Source organism: Diachasma alloeum, unplaced genomic scaffold, assembly GCF_001412515.2.
Source record: "Diachasma alloeum isolate Michigan unplaced genomic scaffold, Dall2.0 Dall_scaffold_01262, whole genome shotgun sequence".
Classification (NCBI taxonomy): domain Eukaryota; kingdom Metazoa; phylum Arthropoda; class Insecta; order Hymenoptera; family Braconidae; genus Diachasma; species Diachasma alloeum.
In genome coordinates, this window is record NW_021681371.1 from 32,439 (window position 1) to 43,880 (window position 11,442).

Consider the following 11,442-nt stretch of genomic DNA (forward strand, 5'->3'; position numbering starts at 1 on the left):
CGATATATTTTGTAGATATATTCTTCGAGCTAATAATTGATCAAATGGACAGAATGATTACGTTTCATCAGTATAATTGGGTGGAAATTTATTATAATGCACTATTCTTCAGTTTGTTAGTGTGTATCGTATTTAATTTTACCGAGTCAGAAAGAAGAATCAATGAGTAAACATGGAAGTCTCAATTCATCCTGGAATGATGATGAAGAAACTGCGTCAGTCTCACGTCAACCCTTCGATGAAGTTCCCATGACAGAAGCTGAGTTGTCTGCGTTTGTATTGTCTGGAGATGAGGTAATTCTCGATATGACTGAGGATGTTGAGTTGTTGCTGACTGACAATTGGATCCTTGGAGATACTACGCCAGTTAGTCAATCAAAAACCCAATCTGAAGGTTCTGTGGGCAGTGAAAAAACTGCAGTCGAGTGTCAGGAGGCCTCAGAGGCTAGCGATGAGCGAGTCGACCTTCCTTCGAGGGAAAGCATTGATGATGTATCAAATGAGCGTGCCGAGGAGACTATGGGCAGAATTAATCCACACGATTTACCTGAAACATCCCCGCAGAAGAAGCAGAGTAATCCACAGAATGTCTTGAAAACTCCAGTGCAAGTAGAGGAAGAATCTGCACCTCAGTCCACTGGTGAACTTTCTTCTGATGTCAGGGAGGAAAAAACGCCCAGAAAAGAGGATAATATTTACGACAGACAAAGCTCTAAGACTGTCCAAGACTGTCCCATTCCAGATTTACCCTCTCCTTTCAAAAGAGCACTACTATGGCCAAGTCCTTCGAAAGGAAAAAGCAAAAAAGGAAAAAATGATGGAATAAAATTAAAAATGCCATCAGTGGCCACTTCTAGTGATTGGGAGGCGTTCTACAATGCTAAAGAACAAGTAAAGAACCTCGTACAATCGAAAAAAGATGAGAGAATTCTCGAACGAAGGAGGCTTAAGGCAGAGCGAGTGAATCTGGGAGATTTGAAGAAGAAAAATGTAAAAATGACAAGGGAGGCTCGAAAATTGGCAAAGGAAAAGTTGATGGAGGAGAAAAGGATGGAAAGGGAATTGAAGGCGAAGATAAAAATTGAGAAAGAGGAGGGAAAGACATTGAAGGAGAACTATTCTAGAAAATCCAAAATTGGAGTGAGAAAGAAGCAAGAGGAAACAATTAGCAGTGAATTACCGATGATTGCTAAACAAATAGAGAAAGAGCTGATTAATAAAACTGACGATGATGAGTCTGACGTCAGAAATATGAACGCCAAAGCAACTAAAGAATAATTAATAACTATCAATAATAATGATAATAATAATAATTCTATTCATTATTTGTTGTATCACGTAAATTTTATAAATATATTCTATTATTCATATTATTGTTATCTTTTAATAATGATTTGAGACGATTCGGGACTCGAGTGGTAATGACTGGCCCCTCCGGTGGCAGATACTGGCACATACCACTTTGACGGTGGCATCTACTGGCACAGAGACACGTTAGATTAAAAATTCGATTTAAATTTAGTCTTCTATATTTGAGGATAAATAATACCTAGAATTTGAAAAAAAGAAAGCTTTGTACTTGACCCCTGAATGCAGAATAGTTCACCTAACCACAAAAAATGTATAATCCAGTATAAAACGCCAGACTCGGTCAACTTGTTGACGGTATTGACGGTATCGTAGTATTCTATTAACACGCTTAATGCCCTAAATAACTGTAGTGTTTTCCCTCACTTACCTGCAACTGTATTAATTCTTCGAGTTATCATATTTACTTTGATAGCAATAAGTCGACTACTCAACTAATGGTACCTATTGACCACTTGTTAATTAATGGGAAGAAGAAATAACCATACTGAATATGGTCGTATTCGGAGAATAACCAACTGCCTATTTCTCCGCACTCGTATAGAAAAATCTTTTTCGTGTCGCAGGACCTGAATAACCCCATTTTCGGGGTGCTGCGACGTTGTACAGCCAGTGTGAAGAAAAATTACGTTCGTCGCTCGACCGAAAATAACTTTTCCGACTCGTGTGATTGCATTCCTTGGTTTCGCCTCCGCCTGCAACCCTCATACTCGTCAGAAAAGTTTTTTCCGTCCTGTAAGGATAATAGCCATTTTGAGATACCTGCCTCAAAAGTGCACTTTTCGAATTCGTTTAGTGTGCGTAAGGTCTTCTCCGCACGGTCTGCGTCAACCACGAAGACGTTTTTACGGGCAAGGCCCCGATAAGTTGTAATTCTATGAAATTCTTAATAATTGTTCGGTATTCGAAAAAGATGACCCCCCAGTTCTATGTAACAATGGAAGAAAGAAGTTTTAAAAATTCATCCTACACGGAGAGAAAAATTGAATAAAAATTACCTGGAAAATCATGGCAACTTTTACTGTACGTAAGGTAATCGTGGGACGAAATGTATCCAATGAACAAATACTTATTTGTAAGGGATATTTTACGATTCGTTTGGTAAAGAAAACACATCTATCGATGCAAAAATTATCCTCCTACATAGTAAAATTTCCCACACCGGTAGAGTATTACTCGTCGTAGACCCATTTGAAGGATATGGCGACGGACGGAAGTGAAATTTTACCGAACGCGTTCGGTCAAAAGTCACTTTCCGCTACATGAAAATCACACGCAATATTTCGCAATTATCCACGTTCACTACGATAATTTTTGATGTAAGTTTTCTTGATCTATCGCGAAAAAATTCACCATCGTTCTGCACTTTTTCCCCGATTTAGGGTGAAAAAGTCTTGAAAATTGAGCTCGCTCCACGATTACTTGACTTGTTTGGTAATTTCTCTCCAACTTTTCTTTTCCGTGAAGTACATCTATTTGAATTTCGTAAAATTCCAAATACATGGATGGACACAAAGCTAGCGAAACGTTTAAGAACGTATATATTGTTTAAACTGTCATTACATTGCTTTTTGTGACTCCGGCCGTAGAGCAGCGTTTCACAGCCGGAATGAGAACAAATATCGTTCGTCATACGGCCAAAAAAAACTTTTCTAGCTCATATGATTGCAGCCCTCGCCTTCGGTTCGTGCTGCAAATCTCATATTCGCCAGAAAAGTTTTTTTCGGCCTAATGAAGAAATATACTATTGTTTCCTCCGGTCGTATATTTCTAAGCAGTCCAATATTAACAGGTTACGCTGACAAGAGGTGTCGGCGAAAATAGAAAGCAGTGGCAGCTACAGGAAAAATATTACCTAGCGGCTAAGAAGGCCAAAACCCTGCAAGCTGTAGTAAAGAATATGACTTTGGCATTGGATGCGCCAGATACTAAGCCTCTGTCACGTTTTCGTCGTCAATCTGGATCGGCCGATACAACTAACCTGCTGTAACCCAAATTTCTCGAGGATCTCAGAGGTATATTTCTTTCATACAAGTATATGAAATTACCTCCAAGGGCCTATTGAAATTTGAATTCACTGTTTCTGTTGGAAATCCTGTCAGCTGACAGGTCCCTCACACTAACGCACGCAAGGCTCATCCATTCTCTCCCCACTCACGCACACCTGATGCGTTCACCTCAGATGACCGGGGGTTGTTAATTCGGACACCTGAGGCGCCACGTCCTGGACAGCTCCTTATTACCATATGATCTACATTAAATTAGGTCATGTGACCATCGAATTAGGGCACGTGGCACCTGTAAGCCCGTGTCTCTCTCTCATTCGTTTCCGGGATCGAGTTAGAGACACTTCTTTTATGGTACTGCTCTTCTCTAGTGACTCGGATTAACTCATTGTGTCAGCTCAATTATTATCAATTCAAGGAATTAGTCGGCTCACTATTATCGGTCCGCTCATTATTACGGTTGCTCAGTGACTCAATCTCTAGTGATTTAATTATTGTGAATATAACTTTGACAAATACAGTGAATTTGTGACCACGTGCACGTGTTCCGCTCATTTCTTGGTTCTACTCATCCCACTCCCCGTAATCCGACTCCAACTCATCCATCCGCACAATTAATTCCCCGATCCAGGCATCTCATCAAACATCTTGGTCCTTCGAGCCGGATCGGTGGAATATTTTTCGGTTTTCGGTTTTTTTGTTGGGTTTTGGCGGAAGTGGAAGTGACGCGGTCAGTGGTGCTCAACCTACGGGGACCAGCTCGTTGGCTCAGCGTACGCAGTGGACCTCAACCAGTCCAGCTCTCCAATCATCAGGGAACTGCATTACCGGCCCGCGGGAATATTTGAATTTTGGAGCAGCTCATCCCCGGGACTTTGGACTTTTTTCTCAACTGCAGCGTTCCTGCACTGGTCCAGCTCAACATCACTCACTCGGCTAAGTAGCATTTAATTACCTCTTGCTACTTTTGCCATTTTTTCCTTTTTTTTGAATTTTTTGGAGCATTCAACTTTGTTTTTTTTGGCTACCGCTCCCTTTATATTTTCCAACCCTTTTTCGTTCTTTTTGAATTTTTTAAAAAAAATTCTCGCGCCTGCTCAGTGGAATCGCTCACTGCTGCTACCTGCTCAATTAAGATTCTTCGGTGTTTTTACTGTTGCCGCACAACCGACCGGATACTTAATTTCATCGCTTCTCACTGCTCACTGCTCGGCTTTTGGGGTCGCTTTACTCAGGTTTTTTCCGGTTTATTCCTTTTTTGAGCTGCGCACTTATTTTCAATTATGGCATCATTTGAGGCGACCATTAGCCTGAATAACTCTCGGGCAGCGTTCATCGAACGCGTTTACAAGGAGCTGCTCACAGAAGAGGCGAAAAGCCTCACAATCTCCAATCTCCAGGGTAAACTCGAGATCCTGGAGACCTACTGGGAAAAATTCGAGAGCACTCATGAGAAGCTCATCGCTGGCAGCGGTAAGATCGAAGGGGTCCTTGAATTGCCGTACTTCAAGGACCATCGGTTTGACATTACTATCGGGCATTATCATGAGGCAAGGGGTATTTTAAGCCAGCTCATTGATAAAAGGGGGATCTCAGGTTCATCTCGTCGGTCTCTCGCGTCTGGGACGGCTCAGCCCACATACTCCAAGCGTTATCTCCCTGAGATTTCTCTGCCCAAGTTCGGAGGGGCCTATGCGGACTGGCGCTCGTTCCGCGATCTTTTCGCGTCTCTGGTCGGCTCGAATACGGATCTATCCAACGTGGAGAAGATGCATTATCTTCGTACTAGTCTCTCAGGGGAGCCAGCTCAACGCATCGCGAATCTTACGATCCCGGAAACGAATTGCGGAAAGTATTGCGGGGGCCTCCACCACTCGATGCTCCACAACCAGACATCGAGTCAGCCTCAACGTCCAGCTCAGCAGAGGCAACAGACCAACTCAACCCAGCAAAAGGCCGTTCCGGTGGTGACCTACACCCACGAGAACGACATCCCCATGGTGGTGACTGGTGACCAAGGCCAGTCAACGTCGTCGGAATGAAGATCACCAGCTCAGATTGCCGTCTCCTGCTCAGGTCACCACTCAGATTCCGGATCCGCTCCAGACTTCCGCCCTGGGGTCCTTCTGGCTACCAGCCTTGCGCTTTTGGTACGCCCAGATCAGCCAGCTCATCAGGTTCGTCTACTCATCGATCCAGGGTCGGAAATCTCCGTCATCTCAGACCAGCTCGTTCGTCAGCTTGGGCTGTTAAGGCTCAAGACACAGCTACGAATATCGGGGATTGGAGACACGGCATCTGGGCCGGCATTAGGCAAGGTTCGGCTCACAATACAGTCCACTTGCTCTCACTTTCAGCTCAGAGTTTCTGCCTATGCTCTCGGCCAGCTCACAACCTCATTACCGACATTCTCACCAAGTCAGCTCACATGGGATCATCTGGAAGGACTCCAGCTCGCTGATCCCGATTTTCTCACACCAGCACCAATTGACATCCTTCTTGGCGCTGATGTCTATGGACAACTCATCTTACCACAAGTCATCACCAACGGACCAAACTCACCATCGGCTCAGCTCACGCGACTTGGATGGATCGTATTCGGACCAACGGAAGGTCCTGATACTACTCAAGTAGCAACTTCTCATCTAACGGTCACCAACGAGGATCTCAACGAACTGCTCACCAAATTCTGGATCCAGGAAGAGATCCCTGGGACACCAGAGGTTCAGCTCAACGAGGAGGAAGCGCAGTGTGAAGAACACTTTCAACGGACCCACTCACGAGATGCATCTGGCCGCTACATTGTTCGGATACCGCTCAAATCTCCAGTTTCCTCGCTAGGAGATTCACGATCGTCTGCACTCGCTTGCCTCCATCGTCTGCTCAGGAAACTCTCACGTGATGAGGTTTATCGTCAGCTCTACACGGACTTCCTCAGGGAATATGAAGAGCTCGGCCACATGCGTCGAGTCTCCGGACAGCTCGCTAGATCAGCTCATCAGCGCCAGCTCAATGGGGGGGCACGGGCACCGAAATGACCTTAGCACATGAGGCCTCGGCTTCAGGAGGGTTGAGGGTTTCGGGCCGTCCGTGTTCTTCTCGGGCTGACGCTCCTCCGGAATATTTCTTCCCTCATCACGGAGTTCTCAGGGCGAGCAGTGAGACAACGAAGCTCAGAGTTGTTTTCAACGGCTCCAACAAGACCAGCTCAGGACAATCGTTGAACGAGATTATGCACACGGGTGAGAAGTTGCAGAAGGATATCTCGGATGTACTTCTCTTTTCTCGGCGGAAACGGCTCATTTTCATGACGGACATAACCAAGATGTTTCGTCAAATTCGGGTACATCCGGAAGATTGGCCACTCCAACAAATACTCTGGACCGACTCAAACGGAGATATCGCCACCTATCAACTCACCACGGTCACATATGGCACTAGGTCAGCTCCGTTCCTCTCAATGCGTGTTCTTCATCAGCTCGTTGAGGATGAAGGATCGAACTATCCTCTCGCTGTGGAACCGCTCATGAAAGGACGATATGTTGACGATATCTGCGGGGGTGCTGACTCAGATGAAGAGCTACTCAGGACCGCTCATCAGGTGACACAGCTCTGTCGGTCAGGAGGCTTTCCGCTAGCCAAATGGCACTCAAATAGCCCAGCTCTACTCACATCTCTTCAACCTGACAGCACCTCTCAAGAACAACGATTCATAGAGGACTCGCTCACCAAGATTCTAGGGGTTTCTTGGCATCCTGGAACGGACAACTTCAAGTTCTCCGTCACTCAGCCTGAGACCAGCTCAATAACGAAGAGAATCATTTTATCGGAAACGGCTCAACTCTTCGATCCACTGGGTTTCCTAGCGCCAGTGGTCATACGAGCGAAGATATTGCTCCAGGCTCTATGGATCGAGAAACTGGGATGGGACGAACCAGTTTCCCAGACAACTGCTCAACGATGGAGCCAATTCAGGGAGGAGCTCACACAGTTATCAGAGATCACCATACCTCGGTGGCTTGGACTGCTCACGGATTCCGTCGTCGAAGTACACGGTTTTTCCGACGCATCACAAGTGGCGATGTCAGCCGTGATCTATCTCAAGGTTCTCAACAAGGGAAAATCACAACTCACATTGGTTTGCTCAAAAACGAAGGTCGCACCGCTCAAACGGCTGACAATCCCACGACTAGAACTCACTGCGGCTCTCCTCCTGGCCAAACTGACTAAGTACGTCAAGGACCAACTCAATCTCACGAACGCCACCACCTATCTCTGGACCGACTCATCGGTCACGCTCACGTGGATCAGCTCACACTCCTCAAGATGGAAGGAGTTCGTGAAAAATCGGGTGGCACTCATCCAGGAGCTCACTCAGCAGGCTCATTGGAGATTGGTACCGGGCAAGGAGAATCCTGCAGACTGTGCATCTCGAGGTCTATCAGCGCACCAACTGGTATCTCATAAGCTCTGGTGGAAAGGGCCACCATGGCTTCATCAAGACTGCTCATCATGGCCAACTCACGCTCTGGAAAAAGACCTCAGCGCAGACCTCGAGGAAAAGCCAGGAGTTCTCCTACATGTAAAAGCTCATCCAATCGCGCTCTGGAATCTCGTCGACAGATTCTCATCGTTCAACCGACTGCTCAGGGTCACAGCAATCTGTCGACGATTCATAGCTCGGCTCAGGAAAACCCCCAACTCTTCTCTTCGATACCCGCTCACTCTTGGTGATCTTGAAGAGGCTCGCATCCTCTGGATCAAACTCACGCAGGCAGCTCACTTCAAGGATCAACTCAGAGCGATCTCACGAGGGGAAAGGTTCAGCAAATCCCACCCCCTCACCAAGCTCACACCCTTCATCGATCGCCAAGGGGTATTGAGGATAGGAGGACGGCTCAAGTTTGCTCACATAGGCCCGGAGAGCCGGAACCAAGTGATTATTCCGAAGGAATCTCAACTGGCTCAGCTACTCATCGGACAGGCTCATCTAAGGACACTCCACGGAGGCACACAGCTCACCCTCAGGCAGCTCAGAAGTAGCTACTGGATACTCGGAGGTCGAGCACCAGTACGCTCCTTCATCCTCAAGTGCGTTAACTGCACTCGCCAACGTGGAGTACGCGCTCAACAGCTCATGGGCCAGTTGCCACCAGCCAGACTCACTCCCGCTCGAGCCTTTCTCAACACTGGGATCGACTATGCCGGCCCAGTGTCTCTACGGTCCTGGAAAGGGCGGGGACACAAGTCGTACAAAGGCTGGTTGGCTATCTTTGTCTGCATGACCACCTCAGCGGTCCATCTCGAGGTCGTGTCAGACTACTCAGCCGAGGGGTTCATCGCGGCGTATAGACGCTTTTCAAGTCGGCGTGGGATCGCTCATTCCTTGTTCAGTGACTGTGGGACCAATTTCCTTGGCGCTGACAAGGAACTAAAGAAGCTCTTCTCGTCAGGATCAGCTCAATCAAGACAGCTCGCACAGCTCCTCATCAATGATGGGACTCAGTGGTCCTTCAATCCTCCAGGTGCTCCGCACTTTGGAGGGAAATGGGAAGCGGCGGTGAAGTCGGTGAAGTTCCATCTCACCCGGACGATCGGAGAGGATCTGCTCACTTTTGAGGAACTCACCACTTTGCTCGCTCAAATCGAGGCAGTGCTCAACTCACGACCACTGGAACCGCTCACGGATGATCCTGATGACTGTTCAGCCTTGACACCAGGGCATTTTCTCATCGGTCAGGCTCCCACGACTCTTCCAGAGCCATCTTTAGAGCAACTCAACGTCTCAAGGCTCTCTAGATGGCAGCTCATTCAGCAGAAGCTTCAAGGATTCTGGAAGAGGTGGTCCACGGGATATCTCCAACGTCTTCAAGCGATATCCAAGTGGCACCATCCGACTCATCAGATACGGATCGGCTCACTGGTTCTACTCACGGACGAGAGATTCCCGCCAGCGAAGTGGCCTCTCGCCCGAGTGACCGCTCTGCACCCAGGATCGGACTGACTCACCAGGGTAGTCACCATCAGGACTGCTCAGACGACGCTGACGAGGCCAATCGCCAAGCTCGTCCTCTTGCCCATCTCACCTTCAGGGGAATAGAACCAGGACAGCTCACCGGCTTCTCACCGTTGGACTTCGTCAACTTCAACGGATTTACGACCCTGACCAACCGACGGGGTTCAACGTGAGAATGACAGCAGCCAACGCAGAAGGGATTTACGACCCCCGACGTCTAGGATGCTGCCATGCCTAGCCAGCGCACCTTCCGGACGGTCTCACGGACTCACTCATGGGTGACAAGCTCCGACAGCTCACCAAAGAGCGTTTTGAATTTTGTTTTTTGTTTCAGCTCACCATGGCTCTACTCATTATGGTTGCGTCAACAACTTTACAGTTGCCGACGGCCGGGGAGAATGTTGGAAATCCTGTCAGCTGACAGGTCCCTCACACTAACGCACGCAAGGCTCATCCATTCTCTCCCCACTCACGCACACCTGACGCGCTCACCTCAGATGACCGGGGGTTGTTAATTCGGACACCTGAGGCGCCACGTCCTGGACAGCTCCTTATTACCATATGATCTATATTAAATTAGGTCATGTGACCATCGAATTAGGGCACGTGGCACCTGTAAGCCCGTGTCTCTCTCTCATTCGTTTCCGGGATCGAGTTAGAGACACTTCTTTTATGGTACTGCTCTTCTCTAGTGACTCGGATTAACTCATTGTGTCAGCTCAATTATTATCAATTCAAGGAATTAGTTGGCTCATTATTATCGGTCCGCTCATTATTACGGTTGCTCAGTGACTCAATCTCTAGTGATTTAATTATTGTGAATATAACTTTGACAAATACAGTGAATTTGTGACCACGGGCACGTGTTCCGCTCATTTCTTGGTTCTACTCATCCCACTCCCCGTAATCCGACTCCAACTCATCCATCCGCACAATTAATTCTCCGATCCAGGCATCTCATCAAACAGTTTCCTATTTCGAACCACTTGTTCGCACGCACGGGTAACGCGTACTATTTTTCGTTCCATTGTCTGTAAAATGGCGTTTGATTAGCACGAAGTGTATGTAAAACGACGTCCATAGCCTATGTGACGTAAAATTAGCTTTGTAACTCGACCGATGAAAGAAATTCTGCCTCGTGCGGTCGCATTCCTCGGCTGCGCCTCGGTCTACAACCCCTGCACTCGTCAAAACAATTTTTTGGGTCTTGTGACAAAAATATCTATTTCGTGATACCTGCCGAGTGCACTCTTCGAAACGATAGCGGGGCTAAAGTGGTTGTTTTTTACTGTACTTTACGCACACCGTGCTGAAAACAACCGCTTTACGCACACTAAATCGTTTCCGCAAGTGACATTCAACCATAATGATGCAAATGACAACTTTCTTTTTTTATATTTTTAGCTATCGTCAGATTGGTAATGCGACAAGTGGATGACAATTTCAAGAAGCCGGTCCTTTGGATTGTGGAAAACGGGGAGAGTGAGAATGTGAAAAACAAAAACAAAAAAGAAGATCAATCAGCAATAATTCCACCGATGAAGGAGCAGAGGAAGGATTATTTCTCTTCGCAGGCAGAGGCTAACCTGCAAACGTGGGCATCAGTGAGTCTCGCGGACTATCGGAGAAAATTGTGAAGAAAGATCATGTATTCTATTTTAAGTGGCATTAAAGATTGGAGTACTGAAAGAAGTTATAATTAAGGCCGGAGACTTCATTTACGAAAACGGCTATTATCAGAAGTTGCCTCCAAATAGGTGATTGAAGTGAGCGACAAGTAGGGTTGGGAAGAAATTGAAACATTGATGTTGGAAGTTGTCATAATTCATTGATTCGAGGGTCATTTTGTTGACAGAGTGAGGAAAAGCGTTTGAACGTGAATTGGGTGTTTTGAAGAGGGTCAATTCGAGATCTCGGCGATTTCTTAAGGATAACTTACCAGGGGAGCTATCTGGTTCTTTCAAAAGGGGATTAATGGAGGCCATGGTCGAGGGGAGATATTGGGGGTCAGTTCCCAGGAGAGCCCTCAGGGTCTTTTAAGGGAGGGGGGGG

At 46.9% G+C, this 11,442-nt stretch overlaps 1 protein-coding gene across 1 annotated transcript; it reads left to right on the forward strand.

Annotated features, from left to right (window-relative positions):
* Nucleotides 1-6,408: 6,408 nt before the first annotated feature.
* On the forward strand, nt 6,409-9,378 carry LOC107046274. Its single transcript, XM_015268862.1, has 2 exons — nt 6,409-8,899; nt 9,029-9,378. Exons 1-2 carry the CDS (start codon nt 6,409-6,411, stop codon nt 9,376-9,378), a joined length of 2,841 nt encoding a protein of 946 aa, XP_015124348.1.
* Nucleotides 9,379-11,442: the final 2,064 nt, after the last annotated feature.